General features: G+C 42.8%; 1 protein-coding gene across 6 annotated transcripts in view; it reads right to left on the reverse strand.

The window, feature by feature from the left end:
- AK9 (adenylate kinase 9) overlaps nucleotides 1-22,875 on the reverse strand; it is a 207,925-nt gene that overhangs the window by 173,669 nt on the left and 11,381 nt on the right. For 4 of the 6 annotated variants that reach the window (XM_056566303.1, XM_056566304.1, XM_056566301.1 and 1 more), the window contains 5 exons: nucleotides 13,838-13,963; nucleotides 10,179-10,242; nucleotides 6,992-7,044; nucleotides 5,397-5,493; nucleotides 1,821-1,933 (listed from right to left, as the gene is read on the reverse strand). In XM_056566303.1, coding sequence (XP_056422278.1) covers nucleotides 1,821-1,933; nucleotides 5,397-5,493; nucleotides 6,992-7,044; nucleotides 10,179-10,242; nucleotides 13,838-13,963 — 453 coding nt within the window. The remainder of the gene's footprint in view (nucleotides 1-1,820; nucleotides 1,934-5,396; nucleotides 5,494-6,991; nucleotides 7,045-10,178; nucleotides 10,243-13,837; nucleotides 13,964-22,875) is intronic. The other 2 variants (XM_056566302.1, XM_056566305.1) reach the window with 1 other exon arrangement.

Below are 22,875 nucleotides of genomic sequence, written 5' to 3' on the forward strand. Positions count from 1 at the left end.
ACGAAGGGTGAGTAAACTTTAATAATATTTTTAACCAAGTTGAAGCCTTTAAAAAAAAATTCTTAAAGCATCCCTGCCATTTGCAAAAACATTATATAGAATGTAGATTATAACATTGTGTATATTTGTAATATACATTGGTTAAAAAGGTGTACATTTTTGCATGAAAAAAATGATGTCTTGTTCATACAGCTATTGCCTGTGTGTGCAGAGACAAAATATAGGAAGGGAGGGCAGGACGAGCAGGGCTGTGTGAGCTGAGGCTCTGTGAAACACCCAAGAATGATTGGCCAACAAGAAGCCTGCACAGAGCCCGGTTTGTCCTGCCCACACTTCCAGTATTTTGTCTCCGCACAGAGACACACAGGCAATAGCTGCAGAGACAGGACAGCATGTTTTCACCCAAACATATTTTTTTTTTTTTACCAATGTATATTACAAATATTCATATAATGTTTTTTATTTACATTATATAAAAAGTTTTTGCAAATGACAGTGCCCAATGGAAAAACTAATAGCAAATACCTTTCAAATAAAAAATAACACATATATAATTGGTTTTTATGCTACACTGAAACACTCTTAGGGTCTATTCACACGTACAGTATTCTGCGCAGATTTGATGATCCTGCGCATCAAATCACGCGTCAAATCTGCAAAAGATACTGTACGTGGGAATAGATCATTAAAAAGTATATAGGTCTCAGATTTCATGATAGAGCAGATTGAGTGGAGAGATGAAGGTGGCACCATTCTATAGAAGTAAATGGCATGTATTTTCACTGGATTTTTAGGCTTATCTCCAGGATGCAACCCAGCACTAAAAAACACGATAAGGTGGTACATAACAAGAATCCAAAACTTCACTTTAAATATTAATATAGCATTTTTTATATATTAATATATTTTTTTAGGATATTGCTGTATTTTACAGCTGAAACAAACTATTAGCCACCTGGATCACAGCTAATAGGAACTGTGGCATGAAGGCGGTTAGACAGAGGGGGGGGGGGTCTCCCTCCATTACCTGATCCACCCTTCAAGCAATATATTGTTAGGGTGTTGCTGGGTTGTCATGGCAACTGATGAACGATTACACCCTACCATTGCCAGGGTTTAAACATTAAAAGTCCACATCACATAGACATCCAGGCGGTCAGTAATTAATTCTGAACAGACGTTCTGGGATGTATGGCAGCAGCATGGAAATCATGCCACTGCTAGAGCAGAGAGACAGGTATTGTCAGGTATTGTCTGTATGTATTATACAGTATATGGAGCCATCAGGCTATTCTGTATCCACTCTGCAGCTCAGCAAAGATGATACAGAGAAGGAGCCTGCAGAGAGGTAACCAAGGAGAAAAATGCCATATACTAGTTACATAATTGTCAGAAACAGCTGAAACTGAAAAGTCACCTGAAATGACATTTACACATCAGTTTTACCACAAAGTATTTAATAAAAAAAAAAAAAAAAAAAAACACATCCCTGCCAAAAAATAGCAGAACTGTGTTTTTCTTTTTTCATTATATATATATAAAAATTTTGTTTGATTCTTAATACATTAAATCATATAACATGCCACTAATAAGTACAACTCATTCTGCAAGTAACAAGGCTTTATAGGAGTATGTTGACATTATATTTTTTTGTGGAATAACCCCTTCAATTAAAATAACCAAGTTCTTATTATTGATCCAAAAGGATAGTGTTCATAGAAAAAAAAAAAGATGCCCAAAATGCTACTGACCCCAGTGACTTCAGGTAGTGCCATTATTAGTCGACATTACAGAATCCCATCAGAATAATCTCCGATTACCTTTATATTGATGATAACATCAGGCTTTAGTTTAAATTTTTTTATTAATTCAATCTGTTGTGGAATCTTTAGGAATTCTTCACAGAGGGATGGCAGACCACAAAGCACATAGCCTAAAATAAGGATAAAAAAAAATCAAGTTATTTTAAATAAACTGTCTTATGTCTACTGGCTTTGCCCCTCGGTCTCACCCCTTTTTTTTGCTCTTAACACCATTTTATGGATTGTTACAGTCAACACTGAATGGTTTCAGCCTACAGGCAGCCTTGCTCAGCAAGCAGCTCAGATGAAAGATTGAAGAGCTGCTGCTGGAGCCTGTGAATGGGATTATGGAAGTTATCAGTCTACCCTGACTTAGTGTAACTTAAATTAGACAGTTAAAAATTGTGCTAGATTTATCATAGTGGCTCATGCTGATTGATAAATCGAGTACATCTGTAGGCAGTCTAGTGTAAGTTTAGGTCAACTATTATTGTGTCGGTGCATGGCATTGTATTTAAGTCATGCCACTTTTCACAGAGCCATGTCCATTATCCAGTAAACCAAGACCCGTTGTCAGTAGCATCCAAAAAGTGTCTAAAGGTAGGTTCACACGTATTGTATACATGTGTTCCACTATTCACACTGATTTACACAGAATAAAATCTTTTCAGTATACAGTACATGTTGTTTTAGGGTACGTTCCCACACGGCGTATTTTGCTGCGTATTTGCTGCGTATTTGCTGCGTATTTTCCTACCCATTGACTTCAACAGAGAAAATAAAATACGCAGCAGCAAATACGCAGCAAATACGCCGTGTGGGAATGTACCCTTAGAAAAGTTTTTGGTGCAAATTGTGCCACATTTCTGGCACATCCTGTTTTATTTATCCCCCACAGCTGAAAGACCCAATGTGACCTCCCAAAATTAAAAAGCAAATAAGTAGGGTGGCAGTTGTAGTGCTATGAGAACACAGAGTTGGACAAAGCTTATGTACAAATGTGACAATTATATGAAAATATCAGCTGTGCCCTAACACTGTGCAAACCTACACTCAACCCTCTAATTTGTATGGGGTAACCAAACACTCCATTGCAGCAGAGATGGTGGAACAGCTGTGTGTGTGAGTGTGTATCACTTGACTAGGAAGGAGATGGCACCCCTTTGACTATTGGAGGAAGGCAAGGGAGCAATAAAAAAATAATGCTCTGGGCAATTTTCTGCTTGGAAACCCTGTGTCCTGGCATTCACATTGGCCCAGATTTATCAAACTACTAGCTGAGTACCCGGCGTCCCATTCTAATCCTTGTTGGGGAAGAAAATCAACAAAGTAGGAAGCTTTTGACTTCATATCCCATCCTCATATATTGTTGTCATATTCAACCCCATATCCCGTCCTCATATCCAGTCCTCCTATCTCGACCTCCTATCCCGACCTCCTATCCCGTCCTCCTATCTCGACCTCCTATCCCGACCTCCCACCTGTAATATGTTTACCAGGTATTGAAATATCTCCAGCCGTACAGAAGTTATACGGGAACATACATTTCCCATTGATTTGCATGGGACCTTAAACAAAAACCCTGACCCTCACAAATGGGGGTAGTTAAGGGTTAAATTAACTATCCTACATTTTAAGTGGAGATATAAGTAAAATGTGACCAAGTATTATCGAAATATCTCCAGCCGTTTGGAAGTTATGCAGTAACATGCATTTCCCATAGACTTGTATGGGACTTTAAACAAAAACCCTGAACCTGGCAAATGGGGGTTAGTAAGGGTTAAATTACCTATCCTATGTTTGTTGTTGACATATAAGTAACATGTGTGCCAAGTTTTATGTTAATATCTTTAGCCGTTTGGACGTGATGCTGGAACATACACACATACACACATTGGGGGAGATTTATCAAAACCTGTCCGGAGGAAAAGTTGCTGAGTTGCCCATAGCAGCCAATCAGATCGCTTCTTTCATTTTTAACACGGCCTCAGCAAAATGAAAGACGCAATCTGATTGGTTGCTATGGGCAACTTTTCCTCTGGACAGGTTTTGATAAATCTCTTCCATTGAGTTTCATATATGAGAAAAAGTGGAGTGATTTCCCCACAGCAACCAATCACAGCTCAGCTTTCACTTAACCAGAGCTCATTAGCTGAGCTGTAATTGGTTGCTGTGGGGAAATCTCTCTATTTTTTCTCTCAAACAGTTTGATGAATCAGGGCCATAGATGTTACTTTGACGTGTTACACCTACCTAAATATTGCCACAGACTACACTTTTTTTTATGGCACTAGCATCCCTTAATGTCAGTGATCTTTTTCATCAGGACACCACACCCTGTCTTACTGCCAACATTTTTCTGAAATGGGTCAAGGAACAAGACAATGAGTTCAAGGTATTGACTTTGCCTACAATATTTTCCAATCTCCATCTGACCGAAGGTTTGTGCTGGGGCCATTTTAATCCGGGCTAACAAGCAGGGACAAACAACCACAGATCTTGCTGATCGGCACTCATTACTAAGCCTTCACAAGAGTCAACCAATTGGGCGGCCATTAAGATTCATCATTATAGGCATCACATCACCTGTTTAAACAGGACAATACACAGCTGGCTGGTAATTATTTTATTGGTTGCACAAAGATCAAATTAGCCAACGAACGAGCATTTTATACAGGACAATTATCAGGAATGAGCATTCTTGGGAATGTTGATCGGCCTATGTAAAAGGGCCTCAAAGATCCAAATCATACAGGCCCCACCTCGGTCCCAACTCATAACGTGCAGAACTGAAAGGGGTACTCCCGTGGAAAACTTTTATTTTTAAATCAACTGGTGCCAGAAAGTTAAACAGGTTTGTAAATTACTTCTAATAAAAAATCTTAATCCTTCCAGTACTTTTTAGGGGATGTATACTACAGAGGAAATGCTTTTCTTTTTGGATTTCTCTTCTGTCACGACCACAGAGCTCTCTGCTGACCTCTGCTGTCTATTTTAGGAACTGTCCAAAGCAGCATATGTTTGCTATGGGGATTTTCTCCTGCTCTGGACAGTTCCTAAAATGGACAGCAGAAGTCAGCAGAGAGCACTGTGGTCGTGACAGAAGAGAAATCCAAAAAGAAATGCATTTCCTCTGTAGTACACAGCCCCTAAAAAGTACTGGAAGGATTAAGATTTTTTTTAATAATAGTAATTCACAAATCTGTAACTTTCTGGCACCAGTTGATTTAAAAAAAAAAAAGTTTTCCACGGGAGTACCCCTTTAAAGGACCTTAAAATCTTGTAAAGTGCATGCTTTGACTGATCAGAGCTGTTTTGGCAGTATGGGGGACATAAATAATATTAGACAAATGGTTTTACAGTGGTGATATATAGCTGAACAATTTATTACACTTGCAATTTGCATGCTAAATGACCACGGACAGTGCATTGCACAGTTTATCTAGACTTGTTGATGGCGGTATGGTCTTACTTTTTATTCTCAAACATCTCTATAAGAAAAATGGTTAAGAAATGATGAATAAAACATGCAGAAACTGTATCAAAACAGCACAGCATGATAAATGATATGCCTTGCATAGGATAACACATTACCATGGTGGGCAACTTCTGCAGAATTTATCTTGTCCACTATTAGCTGTATTATCAATTCATCTTGTACACTTTGACCCTTGTAAAGGAGGTTTTGAATCTGCAAAGAAAATCACATAGCAAAAGATATTGTAAGGAACTGTACATGTCTGACCAGCATGTGTAGCTTGCATTTTAGCCTTCATATGTTTCTCAGTTTGTAAATCCAGTTTTTTAGATATCATCTTTTATTTTTATTCAATGCATGTGACCATGATGTTTTTCTATACTATAGTATTCCACATATCTGTAAAAAGGTAGTAGTTTTAGGATTCTAGCATGCATAGGTTTTTGAGGTACTGTCATTCAGTCTTGAACTTGCTAAACCCAGCAGCCTGTCAGTGCCATAGATAATGAATGGAGTGGCGAGCCGCATGGAGCAATAGGTGCTCAAGACCCGATTCTAGTGACCGTAGGGATCCCAGAGGTGGGTTTCCAGTGATCAGATACTTATCACCTATCCTTTGGATAAGTGGTAAATATTGTTTGAAAGACAACAGCTTCAATTAAGTTGACCAGCACAACAAAAAGAAGCAAATCACACATAGAGTGGACAGAAAGATGCTTCTAAAGGTACTGACTGATATGATGCTGCTGCATAGTGACAGACATGAGATGCTGCTCTGTATAGACTGACAGACAGAATGTGTTGTATACAGACTGACAGACATGATGACAGTACATGTTGTATGTACATTTACAGGTATATACGGACAGACATGATGATATTTTTCTGTATACAGACATGATGAGGAGATGCTGCAGTATACAGTAACATGCAGTATACAGTAAAACAGTCTGTTTGACAGTTTTTGGTTTACCGACCACTTCCAGCTACAGAAGTGGGACCCGCATCAAACAGATATTTATGGTACATCTTGTAGATATGCCATACATGTTAGAGATGGAAATAACCCTTTAATATATGTGTGCAGGTTTATTAACCTGAACTTCAGTACGTTTTTCATCAAAAAGCCAACCCACATTTTTGGTTTCTGTATTTAGAACTAGTATTGTAACGTCTGAAATCCTTGCTGGCTGCCCTAGGAGCTTACATAGATTTAGGCTAAAATGTATGCCTGGGAGATGGCTGGGATGATGCTCCCTTATCACTTAGCTCCACCCACTTTTTAAATATTGGCACATAAGGCATAAAACCTCTTAAGGGTACGTTCACACGTACACAGATTTAATGCACAGGATTTTATGCTGCAGATTTCAATGTAAACTAAATGACTGAGCACAGATTCTAATCTGCAATTACAAATCCTGCGCATCAGGATCCTGTATGTGTGAACGTACCCTAAAAGTCATAACATTTGATGGCTGAAAGCAGGCATACATATTTGTTAAATTCCCCCCCCCGTACTGAGGACATGACTGATAACTATTAATCCACATCAGAGACAAAAGAATATTACCATTTATTGGTGATGGCAACAAACATGGGGCTCTACCAGCCCCCAAGTCTTTCTTTTCATGTAAATGTATTCTCTTACGTCTTTTATAAAAATGTACCAGTAATTTATTATTTCATTCAACAAATAAACAACACCAACCATTATGCCTTGCTCTGTTTTCCGCTTAATGTGCTCATTAATCAGTTCCTTGGCTACAAAATAACAAAAAATAATAATAATAATAATAAGGCATTTCAGATAAAGTTCTTATTAAAATCTATATATCATAAACACTTTTTTTTCAATCAGAAGAAATATACATCATAAACAGTACCTCTTCACAATGCTTTACAACACAGAATTTAGAACACAGAAACACCTGGAAAAGAACTCCTGTATGGAATAGCATTACCTGAACTTCATGGTAAGGTCATTTTTATATGGCCATAATGAAGTTGTATTTTTAAGTTCCGTATTTATCGGGGTATACCACGCACCAGCCTATAACACGCACCCTCATTTTACCAAGGATATTTGGGTAAAAAAAGTTTTTTACCCAAAAATCCATGGTAAAATGAGGGTGCGTGTGTGTGCGTGTTATACGCCAATACACCCCCAGGAAAGGCAGGGGGAGAGAGGTCGTCGCTGCCCGCTTCTCTCCCCCTGCATTTCCTGGGGTCTAGAGCCCTGCTGCCGGCCCTTCTCTCCCCCTGGCTATCGGCGCCGCTGCCCGTTCTGTCCCCCTGACTATCGGTGCCGGCGCCCCATTGGCGGCGCCGATAGCCAGGGGGAGATAAGCGGCGCCGACAGCCAGAGGGAGAGAAGGGGCAGCGGCACCCATTGCCGGTGCCGCTGCCCCGTTGCCTCCCCCCATCCCCGGTGGCATAATTACCTGGGTCGGGTCCGCGCTGCTGCAGGCCTCCGGCACGCGTCCCCTGCGTCGTTGTTATGCACGGCGCGGCGCACTGACGTCATGCGCCGCGCCGTGCAGCGCATAGCAACGACACCGGGGAAGCACGCCGGAGGCCTGCAGCAGCGCGGACCCGACCCAGGTAATTATGTCACCGGGGATGGGGGGAGGCAAGGGGGCAGCGGCGCCGGCAATGGGTGCCGCTGCCCCTTCTCTCCCCCTGGCTGTCGGCGCCGCTTCTCTCCCCCTGGCTATCGGCGCCGGCAATGGGGCGCCGGCACCGATAGTCAGGGGGACAGAACGGGCAGCGGCGCCGATAGCCAGGGGGAGAGAAGGGTCGGCAGCAGGGCTCTAGACCCCAGGAAAGGCAGGGGGAGAGAAGCGGGCAGCGACGGCCTCTCTCCCCCTGCCTTTCCTGGTGGTGTATTGGCGTATAACACGCACATATACTTTAGGCTAAAAATTTTAGCCTAAAAAGTGCGTGTTATACGCTGATAAATACGGTAAATTATGGCTTCAACACTTGTACGCTATGCTTTTGTATATCCCTGAACTTAGATCACAATAGGGTCTTGTGATGGGTGAAGACTGGTTTAGACCCTTGAGGGCCAACGTGTGAAAGCGACCTAATGCCTATGCAATGCTAGCTATTATTGCCTCTTATCTTTTCTATCATAAACTGTATGCAGCATTTGTAAATAAGCAAACACTTTACAGTATGTATAAATGGCCAAACAGTTACTATAGGGATCAGTGTTACCTATGAAATATATAGGATCTCCATTTGTCTAAAAGGGGTTCTCAACAATGGAAAGACAGGATTGTATATATTCATAGGGTACACCATAAATGCCTGACAAGTGTTAGCTGGACCAGAGAGACCCCAACAAATTGCTGGGCAGTGGTGTTCTGCGCCATAACTCTTTAGATCCCATTGTGGGTTCTACAAACTGTACAGGAGCTAAAGGCATCAGTCAGTAGATGGGAATACCTGGCATCTTCTGAATGAAGCTGAGCATGGTCATTGGGGGAAATAATTTAACCTCCCTTTTACCATCCTGTGTATCCTAGCAACATGAAGGAACAGCCTACACTTGGCATAAACTACTGACCTTTAATGAATTGTAGTTAGACAGCTAATTGTTGCTGATTCACAAGGTGTTTATATAGGAAGATATAGGGGATGACTACAGCATGTGATTGCGACTGACTAACTGGACTTTACAGCAAATAGTCAGATGGGCAGGAACTTTATTGCAAAAAGATGTGAATGCTAGGCACAGGAATGCATACCCTGCACCTCCCCCCCTCAATCCACATGAACATGACTCATGTCCTCTCAGCCTCATATCCACACTCCCTGAGCATTGCATTCAGACCCCATTTTGCAATACAGTACCCACCCATCTGACTATTCAGTGAAAAGTGCAGATAGTCAATCATGCAGTTAAAGCCCTTTATCAGTAAGAATGTGAAAACATACAACAGGGCCTGACCATCCAAGGTTAAAAGGTAAATTCTGTATGAATGTTTCATTGTTTTAAAAGATCTCTACTTGCTGTTATTCAATAGGAATCTTCATTTATCATGTAATGGACAGTGACCTAAGCAGCTGTGTGTCAATCACATGGATAGGACAGAATAAAGATTTTCATAAAATGTTTTCTAGACTTTTTTATTTTATTTATTAATTACATACAGGCAAGGAATGGGGTGCAAAAAAAAAAAAAAACTGTCCTCACCACTCGCCAGCACTTCAGTTTCTGCTACTAAAAGTGCTGCATTTATGTCCCCATACACTGACATACACTGAGTATGTGATGTTTGAAGTCACTTGGTGGTAAGTTGAGGGGTCATTACAGTATTATGTCTGTCAGTGTAATGCTGACAGGCATTCTCTTTGGGCCTGCCTTAAAGGTGCAGAGAGATAGCAGAACAGAGTGCCTTTATTAGGCTCCAGACTGCAATAACAACCCAATTGTAACCTGTGATTAGGTGCATGGGGGTTGATACGGTGACAAAGGATCTCCCATCTATTTGTCAAACTGTTTAATGCTGTGATTGCTATTTACCAGGGCATTTAAGGGGTTAAAATAAAGATATCAACTGAAATTATAGCCAGCATCTGCGGGTGATGTTCTTTTCTGTCTAAGTGCTCTCTGATGACACGTGTCTCGGGAACCGCCCAGTTTAGAAAAGGCTTGCTATGGGGATTTGCTTCTAAACTGGGTGGTTCCCGAGACACGTGTCATCAGAGAGCACTTAGACAGAAAAGAACAACCTTAACTTCAGAAGCTCATAAGTACTGAAATGATTAAGATTTTTTAATAGAAGTAATTTACAAATTTGTTTAACTTTCTGGAGCTAGTTGATATATATAAAAAAGTTTTTTCCTGGATAACCCCTTTAAAACCACACAGACAGAAAAGTCATTACCTTCAATAAAAATGCAGTTCCATGACTGTGAGAGCTTCTTCCCAAGAGTAGCCTTTCCTGTACCCTAAAAAAGATAAATACTAAGCACTGTTTTATATAAATACACAAATGGTAATAGAGCCAGATTAAGCAGAGCTACACCAGATGTTAGTATTTCTGCAGTCCTGCTACCAATATCATACACAGCATTGTGCAGATCACATAACAGCTTTAGATTATTTGGTTGCCAGTCATCAAAATTTCCATTAAAATAAATCTGTGGCCAACCCAAAAAATTACCTTACATCATCATTATAATACTCCCTACGCCCCCTCCCATAGACTTGCACTGAGGGGGCGGGGCATGATGTCCCGAGGGGGCGGAGCAGTGACGTCACAATACTCCATCCCCTGTATCACCCGTTATCAGCCACGGAGCTCAGTGGAGATGAGGAACGGGGTGCTGCAGGAGAGATCATGGGGGTCCCCAGTGGCAGGACCCCCATGATCAGACATCTTATCCCCTATCTTTTGGATAGTGGATAAGATGTCTACAGGCAGAGTTCCCCTTTAAAGGAAACCTATTACTAATTTTCAGTCTATATAAAACTGGGAGCATGCAAACTATGAAAGTAGTACATTTTTACTATTTGATGTCTGCAGTCCAATCCATAGATATAACAGTAGATAAAAACATTGCATACAAAATTTAAGTTACCCGCAAGTAGTTAATTGGGTGGGCACCTCGGGAAAGTAGTCAATGTTTCCAGAGCTAGAATCACATCTGTTTGGGCATGATTGACAGTGCTGGCATGCCCTGATCTTAGCAGCTACATAAATATTGTGGCAAAGGAGTGCACTATTATCCACTGTTATATTTGTGTATGCCTCTCACCTGAATCAAGTGACTTGGGAGGGTTCTTAACCTCCGTCACACAGGTGAGACAGCACAACCTGATGAAACTCCATAGCGGAGTGAAACGGCTGTAGTTGTGAAGCCCGGTCTTCGGCGTCTGTAACTGACCATGCTCACCTTATTGCACGTATGAAGAATAAAGTTTCCTTATTACTGAAGTATGGTGAGTGCCTTCCGCAATCTTCTTTTACACAGATATAAATATTGTGTGCAACGATTTTAAAGAAAAGCTGTCATCAGTGTCACCTGCATTAACCTGTCGGTACAGAAAGATGACAGTGATGACAACGATACTTACATGTTCCCGCTCCGTGCTTCCGTTCTCCAGCTATCCTCTTCGATATCTCCCGCTCTGGGCCAGACTTTGAGAATGGGCGGAGCTTAGTGACCTCACCACTGCTGTTTGCTAGCAGCAGGACCCAGCATAGAACAGGAGCAGTAACGTCAGTAAGCTCCGCCCATGCTCCAAGTCAGGCCTAGAACTGAAGTGCAGGAGACACTGGTGACAGATTTCTTTACATCTATAGATTGGCCTACGCACATCCAATATGGTAGGAAATACAATACTTTCATACATTGCGTGCTGCCACTGGTTATATAGGCTGAAAATTTGTGACAGGTTCCCTTAAATGTCATGTAGGACACTTTTTTGAGGCAAATTGCACCAGAATTCTAGTGTAAAACTGCATTAACAATGGAAAATCTAGATCACTGTTTGCATCCAGTCTACGCAATTTTTTGTGAGCTTAACACATCACTAGCAAAAATCTCTCTTGATTTCTGGTCCTCGGTGATTTCCCTCCTTAGAGACATCACTGCGTTCCGGTGCCCGTTGCATCCCACCTTTTGCCTCCTTAGTACTAAACCTTCCCGAATGCCTCACAAGTTGTTCTGTTTAGCACAATTTGTTCTTATGGCAGCCAGAGTTCATGTGGCGAGGAACTGGAAGTCTCCTTTATTGTCTATGGATAGGGTGGTTGATAGAGTAAATTTTATTATGCTATCTGAAAAACTCAATGCTATACGGGATGATACTATTGACCGCTTTGATCACCTTTGGTCGCCGTGGCTGTCCTCAACTTATAGCCCTGATCTTAGATACACGCTTACTTTATACTGATTATGCTTGCACTGGCCTTACTCTCGATGCTATTTGTGTCATTGTTACGGATAAGCAATTTTGATGTATGCCCACTTTTCTAACTTGTTTATTGTAGTTGCAACCCGACCTGTTTTGACTTATTGCTATTTTTATGCCTCTTAATAAACTTTATCTGTTTGTTACTAAAAAATCTCTCTTTTGATTTCAGGAATAAAATGAATTTTGTTTAACTCACAAAAAGATTGCCTAAACTATATATAAAATGTAGTGGCTAGGTTTGTTTAAGTTTTCAGCATGTAGATATAAACAGGAGTGTCTCATTTCTCTCAATGGTGTGTCATTATGTAAAATGTTTTATATATTATAGCCCATATGTTTTTTGGCAACTTTTGTAATGTATTTCATGAGCCAAAAATATAGAATTATGCCTTTTTTTATTATTATTGTACTTCTGGCCACCAGGTGGCTCCCTCTTAGGTCCTACCTGCAGTCTGTTCTCTTGGCAGATGCAGGTTTGGTCTCCTGCATTCCTGGCCAAGACTAAAATCAGGAAATGAAGGCTGGACGTGAGCTCTGCACAGCACTCACTTTCTGCCTGTAAAACAAGCAGGCAAGAGAGAGCTCTGTGCACAACACGCATGTCTCCTCCCTGCCTCGTGTGTGTCATCTATGCATGCTCCCGAGTCGAAGCGCAGCATAGATGAAAGAGGAAGTTCTCCCTGGCAGGGCATCTGATGATGTTGCGCCTGCCTGAGAATGCCCCCTCCTTCTGGACGGAGCTCAAATACAGTAAGAAGATTAGCAAAAATGGATCTATATGTAAGTAAAAAAATTAAGGCAGGAGGGATATTGGTATTAGGTACGGAACTATATATATGTAATTAAGTAAATATAAAGTTCATTACTTAAAGGGGTAGTCCAGTGGTGAAAAACGTATCCCCTATCCTAAGGATAGGGGATAAATTTCAGATCGCGGGGGGTCTGACCGCTGGGCCCCCCCCCCGCGATCTCTCTGTACGGGGCATAGCGCGTGGTGACCACCACACAAAGCGGCGGCTGACACGCTCCCTCAATACATCACTACGGCGGAGCTGGAGATTGCTGAAGGCAGCGCTCTGGTTCTGCCATAGAGCTGTATTGAGGGGGCGTGTCAGCCGCCGCTTCATGCGGTGGTCAACACGCCCCCTTCCCGTGGGCTGTCGGTGCCCCGTACAGGAGATTGTGGGGGGCCCAAGCGGTCGGACTCCTCGCAATGTGAAACTTATCCCCTATCCTTAGGATAGGGGATAACTTTTTCACCACTGGATATCTCCTTTAATGACAGGTACTCTTTAACTTGTCAGATGATCCTTTTTTTCTTCCTACTATTTCTTCAAGAGGAAATGGCTATAGTATATGGCATATAAACTTCCCAGAGTTTGGCAAGTACTACTTGATGTAAAGTGAGGTGACAGATTAGGAATATGTTGAGCATAGTACTGATCTACCTTGTATGGATGAGTAATATGGCATATAAGCCTATAGATGCCTACTTTATTATTAAATCTAAATTTAAAATGAGAAACTTTACAAAAATTAAAGTAGAATGAGAAAATGTAAGTAGATAATACTACTTATTTGCAGACATTACTGATAAGCAGGATGTATAAAAAGAGATCTTACCGGCTTTCCTACTATAAGAAAACAGGTTGGCTTGGACAATAGAAATGCTCTTTCCGTTTCATTCTCTTCAAATGTGTCTGCAGGTGGGAGCAGATGGATGTTCTCTTGTTGAGCCATTTCAAACTCCTACAAAATAAGTGAAGACAGAAAGTTTTTAATTTTTTTTTTTTACTTGTGTAGATAGATGTCTTAGGCTAGGTTCACACTACATTTTTGCCATACTGTTTTCAATCCGTTTTCATAAAGAAAACCGTATGGCAAAAAACGGATGGAACAGTATGGAAAAAAGTAAACTGTATGCGTTTTTAAACAGTATACTGTTTTTAAAAGTGCATACAGTTCCGTCAGTTTTTAAAGGAAAAAAAAAACATAAGTTTTTGAAAATGTTGTCCATTTTTAATGGGAGGGGTCTTGGGTGGGGACTTTAGGATTCAAATGCGCATGTGCAAAGTAAAAACGTATACGTTTTTCCCGTATGGAACCGTATACATGTGCGTTTCCCATTGACGTCCATGTTAAAAAAAAAGTATGCGGTTTCAGTACGGTTTTTAAACCGGAGACAAAATTGTGGTCAACCACGGTTTTGACACCGGTTTAAAAACTGTACTGCAACCGCATACGTTTTTTTTAACATGGACGTCAATGGGAAACGCACATGTATACGGTTCCATACGGGAAAAACGTATACGTTTTTACTTTGCACATGCGCATTTGAATCCTAAAGTCCCCACCCAAGACCCCTCCCATTAAAAATGGACAAAATCTTGCCTCACAGATACATTAGATTAGAGGGTGGACGAAGATATCTCTCCTGGGTCCTACGGGTCAGTTGTTTATGGCCAGACATGGAGGGAGGGTGCCATTGCATATTCTGTAGATTGGAGTCTTGACCAGACCTCCGGATTCCACTCCCACTACCCAACTCCTTTGAAAGCTTTGGGGCCACGCACGTAAGTTACTGGGTCTTACAAGTTTCATATCGTGTACACCGCTGTGGCATAACCTGGGCTTGCCAGTTTTCTACTCTTTTGTGGATGCTGGTTATTGGGAAAGGAAGGGACTGTGTGAAGTGGGGCAGTTGGCTGTACAGGGGGTAGTCCGATCTTTTGAGGACTTGCAGGAGGAGTTTGCTTTACCGCGCTCCTCGTTTTATCGGTACCTGCAACTCCGTCACGTGTACGAAACTCAAAATCGTCTGCAGCTGATGGAGGTGCAAACTAACAGGGTCCAAGAATCGGTTATTGTGAAACGGGAATCTGCTGGAGTTATTTCTTGGCTGTACGGTGAGCTATTGAGTTTTTACCATGAACGGTTCCCTTTGACGGTCCGACATAAGTGGGAGAGAGACCTTGGTGGGCTGAGTGATGAGGAATAGTGTATAGTCTTGTCGCTTACCCCGTCGTTGTCTCTGTCGGAGGCTAACAGGCTGTCACAGCTGTTCTTTCTGCATAGGGTGTATAAGACCCCTCTGTTCTTATATAAGGTTGGTGTTCGGTCCGACTCTGCCTGCCCTAGGTGTGGGGAGCTGGAGGCTCACTTGCTTCACATGATGTGGGAGTGCCCCATTTAGATGCTTATTGGGCTGATGTGTTACGCCTTGTCAGGGATGTTTATGGGGTTACACTGCTTAGAGAACCTAAGGTATGCTTACTTGGTCTTATTGGATGTGATAGGGAACCTTCCATGAGAGAGGTGGGGATCTTACGTGTGCTGTACCAAGCCAGGAAACTCATTGCGCAGTACTGGATTAGACCGGCGGTGTAGCTGATCTTATTAACAGAATATGGCAGATAGTACGCTTGGAGAAAGGGATATATATTAAATGTAACGTTGAACGGAAATTTGATAATATTTGGGGACCCTGGGTACATCATTTTGACCCCCTGAGGACTGGTTCGTAATTGCTTGTGACCCCTCGGCCGGTGTTTATCTTGGGATTGGCTTATGGTCTGGGGACTCTCTGTATGTGACTTCACTCTCTTCCTTGTCTGCCCTTTTCTTTCTCTCCTCTTCTGGTGGCTGTGTTGGATTACCTGGGGGTGCTGCATGCTGGAGTCGTGTGCGCTGGGATTGGGGGAGTCTCCCTATTGGAATATGAATATATTAAAACCTCTTGTTTACTGCTTGTGTATATTCCTGCTCCTGTAGAGGGAAGTGACGGATTGTTTGTATGTACGGTGGGTGGGGGGGTTTATATTGTTGTATGTTTAAAAATGGTTAAACTATTAAAAAAAATATCTGATAAAAAAAAATAAAAAAATGGACATTTTCAAAAACGTATGTTTTTTTTTTCTATAAAAACTGACGGGACTGTATGCACTTTTAAAAACAGTATACTGTTTATAAACGCATACGGTTTACTTTTTTCCATACTGTTCCATCCGTTTTTTTGCCATACGGTTTTCTTAAGAAAAACGTATTGAAAACAGTATGGCAAAATTGTAGTGTGAACCCAGCCTTAGGCTGGGTTCACACTACGTTTTGTCCCATACGGGAGCGCATACGGCAGGGGGGAGCTAAAAGCTCGCGCTCCCGTATGTCACCGTACGCGCTCCCGTATGTCATTCATTTCAATGAGCCGACCGGAGTGAAACGTTCGGTCCGGTCGGCTCATTTTTGCGCCGCATGCGCTTTTACAACCGGACCTAAAACTGTGGTCAACCACGGTTTTAGGTCCGGTTGTAAAAGCGCATACGGCGCAAAAATGAGCCGACCGGACCGAACGTTTCACTCCGGTCGGCTCATTGAAATGAATGACATACGGGAGCGCGTACGGTGACATACGGGAGCGCGAGCTTTTAGCTCCCCCCTGCCGTATGCGCTCCCGTATGGGACAAAACGTAGTGTGAACCCAGCCTTAGTTAAATAATATATCCAGTCAGACTACTCTACTCCCATTAAAGATGTAGTGGTCGGCACTTCCGTAGATCGTGGTGGTGAACGTGGCAAAAAATTGCCCAATGTAGAAATAGTAAGAGGCCTGGCACTCACCAATAATGCTGCAGAAAAGTGAACTTTATTCACATAACCGGTATGACAGGACGCGTTTGGGCCAGGGCAGGATTGGCCATTGGGCACACCAGACATTTGCCCAGTGGGCCGGCCTGCCTAGTGGGCCGTCTGCCTGCCTCAACGCAATATTTTAAACATTATTAAAATTATTTATGTTTACAGCTCTGGCTGTTCTGCCCCTACTCTGCCTGTCTCTGGGCCACAAAAGGGTCCTGTTCTGGGCCGGCCCAAAGCCCAGTCATATGAGGCAAGGGGCAGCTGGGAGCAGACGACCCCGCATACACTCCGGCACCTGCAGTATAAAAAAAAAAAAAAAAGAGCAACAGCTATCTCACGATCCATCTCCTGTGGTCCCAGGCGGTGGCAGCTGCTATCTCGGAACCGGTGCCCCAGCAGCAGCTGCACTATGAGCTGACCTCCCCATGGCCGGTATGATTTGTCTATGTGCTGCCCTCCATCCAGCAGTGCCTGGCTGGGCACCTGCTATAAAACCAATGCTGACAGAAGCTGAGCCGCTACCCCCCTGCTTCCCTCACTCCCTGTATCTGGAACCTAATGATGGAGAAGGTGGCCTCTGCTGTCCTCTTCCTGTGCAAGGTGGGTACTGCCCCCTAATCTGCCCTAATGCATTGTGTGCCTATAGTCCCCATGTCACACACATCACTACGTGACCTGTGCTCATTTATCCCTCCTGTATCAGGCACAGCCCCTGGTGCAGCATCTTATTCCTACCAGTGTGCTCTTCTCTGAAGGGGCATACAGCATGAAAGACGTTATTATGACTGGTGTATGTATGATAGGGATGTATGTAGTGATAGATGTGTAAATGACTGGCGTATGTATGATATATGGGTGTATGTATGTATGATAGACATGTATATGACTGATGTATGTATGATAGATGGGTATATGTATGACTGGTGTATGTATAGATGGGTGTACATATGATGGGTTTATGTTTGATAAATGTGTGTATGTATGATAGATGTGCATATGACTGGTATATGTAAAATGGATGGGTGTATGTATGATATATGTGTGAGTGTCTGTATGATAGATGTGTGTATGATAAATCTTTTATCTATCATGCGTACACCAGTCATATACCTCTATCATACATATACTGTACATCAATGAGAGGAGTAGAGGACCAGAGAAGTGATTGGGTACAGGACAGCCTAGAGCAGCACAAACCTAAAATACACACCTGATGGGTTAAATAATATTTGTTTAGACTGGTGTTCTCCAATCTGTTGCTCTTCAGCTGTTGCACAACTACAACTCCTATCATATTCTGACGGCCTTCTGAAAAGGACTGAGGGGTCTGGGGGGGGGGGGGGGGGGCAGAAAAGCCTTGAGAAGATTCAAGGGTCTGGGGATAGGGGCAGAGGAGCTTGAAGATGACTTAGGGGTCTGGGGAGAGAGGCAGAGGAGCCTGGAGAGGACTTAGGGGTCTGGAGAGGGAAGCAGAGGAGCCTGGAGAGGACTTGGGGGTCTGGGTAGTGAAACAAAGGAACCAGGAGGAGAGCTTAAGGGTTTGGGTAGAACTGAGGGGGTCTGAAGGAAAGCAGTGCAGGGATGAGATTTAGCCGAACTAAGAAGAAACAGTGTGTGACAGTATTATTACAGGCACACTGTGTGGCAGGGTTATATTAAGAGGGCACAGTGTCTGACAGGGTTATATTCAGGGGCAGTGTCTGGCAGGGTTATAGTCAGAGGCTACAATGGGTGCCAGTATTACATTCAGAGGGTACAGTATTTGGCAGGATAATAATGATTATTGTCTTCATATAGAGGATGAAGATCTACTGACAAAGTGATGAACCAATGAGGTCCGGGCATCAGACTCTAGAGAAGAAGATGTAGCTGGAAAAAGTCACGGCGATTAGGACCAGGTGAAGAAAAAAAAAGTAAAGAAACAACAACAGAGAGGACGTCACTCAGGTCACTGATATTATTGTGCATTTTCCTGACTGTCCCATCAGATCTGTAGTCACTTGTAAATTCTGCAGTTAAGATGGGAGAAACTGTGCCCAATCTGTGGCTCTCCAGCTATTACAAAACTACAACTCCCATAATACCTGAGGCTTTTCAGGCATGATGAGAATTGTAGCTTTGTAAAAGCTGGAGAGTGACTTAAGCTGAGGTGATCGGTGAAGGTCCCAGCAGTCGGACCCCAACAAAAAAAAAATGGGTTGCTTAGTCTAAAATGCCCGGGCCTATTTTTGGTCCCAGTCTGGCTCTGGTTTCGGCAGTATGCCTTCCTCTGCTGTTCACTGAAAAAGTTCACTGAGGATCTGTGAACTGAGGATTACCACATATTTTCAGATTTTCCTGTCACTACAAATGTGACACAAAGTAACAAATGTGACACAAGTGTTACTCTTCTGCAGATGTGTATTTTACGTTACTGTATTCTAAGAGTCATAACTTCTTAACTTTATCTTTTTGTTTTGAACCATTTGTAATTGAACCATCTTCTAGCTGAGGAAAATTATTAAAAGGAACCCTTTGGGTCCCCTAAGTTCTATCAGCTTTCACCAGCAACTTTTAGATGAAGGGCACAGTGTTTGGACACTGTGGTCATAAGCCAGAAGTTGTTAAACAGCCGCTGCCCCGTACAGGAGATCACAGGGGGTCCCAGCGGTCGGACCCCCCGCGATCAAACACTTATCCCCTATCCTGTGGATAGGGGATAAGTGTTAATCACGCTGCAGATTTCCTTTAAAGTTTAGCCACTGCCTGCTGTCGTGTAAGTAGTCCTGTAGGCAGAACTGCAGCATGTGTAGTCACGCTGCTTCCACTCACTTAATGCAAATCCTGGCACTCGGAGTGTTGATGAAGCAAGGAGACTGGAATTTTTTTTTACATAAATCTGGACAGTCAATCACGTGGAAAGGGAGAGAGTGGGGAGACCACCACCTAGACACTGCACCAGGGGCCATGGCCAGGTTTTTCTATGAAACACTGCAGAGTTTCAGAGTATAAGTCCACATACACGTTAGTTAAAAGTGGGCTGAATCCACCAACTTCAGTAGGATCAGCCCTCTGTCTTAACATGTCGGGAGAGAGAAGGATTGGGCATGTTGGATTTTTACTGACTGAAATTTTTGTTCTAGGGGAAATAAGCTGCAGTCACAGGAGTCTTACAGCCTCTGATCCCTGTTACCATTAAGAATTAGCGATTTAGGCAGCAGAAATCTCTTGACACGCTCACTTTTAGAGTTTATACATATGTCCCTATTACAGATTTACGTGATATGAGTATGTCATATGGCCCTCATACAATTCTTTAGGTCTAAACAGTATCACTGCCTTCTCTTTATTTTACAAGGAGACATGCAGAAGCTTTTCTGTTACAGATTCTTTACTAATCTGCATGAAGGAAATTGTGTCATGCTTCATCACATGACCTGTTGTAGAGCAATTCTCTGCTACAAACATTGCTTCTAGGGGAAATATGGTGCTTCAGTAAGGCACCACACAGTGACACAAGGCATGTAATGTGGAATGGGTGTGTGCATGAGACCTAGTACACTAGTTTGGAGTAGCCGTATTAGTCCAGTCATGCAGATGCATCATTCAAGGATTTTGCATAAGACCTAGCAAACAAACAACACTAAGCACAGCTATCTTATCTGTAGGGGACTTACTACATGGCTATAGAGATGAGCAAACTTACAGTAAATTCGATTTGTCACGAACTTCTCGGCTCGGCAGTTGATGACTTATCTTGCATAAATTAGTTCAGCCTTCAGGTGCTCCAGTGGGCTGGAAAAGGTGGATACAGTCCTAGGAAAGAGTCTCCTAGGACTGTATCCACCTTTTCCAGCCCACGGGAGCACCTGAAAGCTGAACTCATTTATGCAGGATAAGCCATCAACTGCCGAGCCGAGAAGTTCGTGACGAATCAAATTTACTGTAAGTTCGCTCATCTCTACATGGCTACACAGTGACAACAGTAGAACTATTTATTAAGTATACATGTGGTATACATGGTGCAGAAATGTTTGCAATTGAAAATCCGTTCCATGGCGTTTGGGCTGAAAGTACATGGATTTCATTAAGCCCCATTCAGATGAATGAGACAGTGGCAGAAATCTGGTGTGTGAATTCAATTCAAGATCAATGATACCCTGCAGAAAACAACAGCACCAGGCTCTGTATATTAGTGTAGTTGGCACAGTTATGTTGGCAGTGTGGCTAGCAATTTTATGCTGATCCTGTGCTGATAAAAGGCAATGTGGCTAGAACATATAAAATAGGCACAACATTTTAGGCATGCTGTGGATATTCTAGTCTGTATCCTGTTTTATCTATTGTGGATTTTTATGACGGATTTCACCCATTCTGACACAAAGAGTAAAATCTACATCAAAGTCCGCATGTAATGCACACACAAATTTTGCTGCTTACAGAGACATACAGTCCCATGTAAAAAATTCATCTCCCTTTCAGCCCATACAACATACAGTCCCATGTAAAAATGCATCACCCTCTCTCCCCTCAGCTCGTCCAACATAGAGCCCTATGTAAAAATACATCAACCTCCTCCAACATACAATCTCATGCAAAAATATATCATTCCCCCTCACCTCAGCAGCCGGGAAGCCAGCCACCAACCTGGCCAATGGAAGGCAGAAGACTAGTTTCTAGCTGAGGAGCACTGCCCTAGCTTCATCTGCTGCTACCTACAACGCATCCGACTTGCTAGGCCAAAAGGTGAGGGACTAACTGAATGATGTCGCCTGCCAGTGTTCCCTTCTCCAGCAGTGTGCCGGCCGCAGCTCAACCTCCACGCTACGTTCTGGAGGCAAAGTTACAGGTACAGTAAGTGTACTTTGAGGGTAGGGTCACACATTGCGTATACACTGCGTAGTTCATCCTGCCCACAATCCGCAATGTATTCTCCAATGAGCAGACACACAGAGCTTCCCCGCGGCAGCCTTGTGTGTTTAGTGAGGTTTGGAGGCAGAGACAGCACAACTGTGACGCACGGCCCATCTTCATACCTCATTGCCCACACAGACTGTCGCGGGGAAGCACTGTGTGTCTGTTTATATGAGAATATGCAGCAGATCTGTATATGCAAACGCAATATGTTACCCTACCCTAAAGCAACAACCTAAAAAGCATCAGGCTGTCCCGAGCCGGGACTAGTGCCGGAGGACAACTGCTACCACTGTGCCCCCTTTACATTGCACCTCAGGCGAGTGCCTCACTCAACTCATGGTAGCTCCGACTTTGTCTGCTTATTCTTTGGCAAGTCTCAAAATTTCTATTTTTCAATACATTGGAAAAGTCTCCTACAAGATGCTCATAAAAGGTGCAGCTAGGACAGCAGTGCCCAGTCTTTGACTCTCCAATTGTTCAATGACTACAATTTCCAGCATGCCCTAAGAACTTTGGCTGTCGGGAATGCTGAAAATTGAAATTTTGCAACAGCTGTAGAGCCACAGGTTGGAGAACATAGGGCTGGGGCAGCATTTTCCAAACAATGTGTCTCCAGCTGTTGCAAAACTACAACTCCCAGCATGCCTGGTCAGCCGAAGGACAGTCCGGGCATGCTGGAAGTTGTAGTTTTGCAACAGCTGGAGACACTATTTGGAAAACACTGGGCTAGGGGATGCTCAGTGTCAGAGATGGGGTTAATGGGGTACTTTGGTGGAAAACAAATTCTTTTAAACTGGTGCCACAAAGTGAAAACAGATTTGACTTTATTCCTTCCAGCACATATCAGCTGCTTTATTCTCTACAGGAAGTTGCATTTCTTTCTGGAGTTATTTTCAGTCTGACCCTAGTGCTCTCTGCTGACACCTCGGTCCATATGAGGAACTGTCCAGGGCAGGAAAGGTTTGCTTTGGGGATTTGCTTGTACTCTGGACAGTTCCTGATATGGACAGAGGTGTCAGCAGAGAGCACTGTGGTAAGACTGAAAATAACTCCAGAAAGAAATACAAGTTCTTCTGGAGCATACAGCAGATGATAAGTACTGGAAGTAATTTACAAATCTGTTTAAATGGGCA

Source organism: Hyla sarda, chromosome 3 (genome assembly GCF_029499605.1).
Source record: "Hyla sarda isolate aHylSar1 chromosome 3, aHylSar1.hap1, whole genome shotgun sequence".
NCBI lineage: Eukaryota > Metazoa > Chordata > Amphibia > Anura > Hylidae > Hyla > Hyla sarda.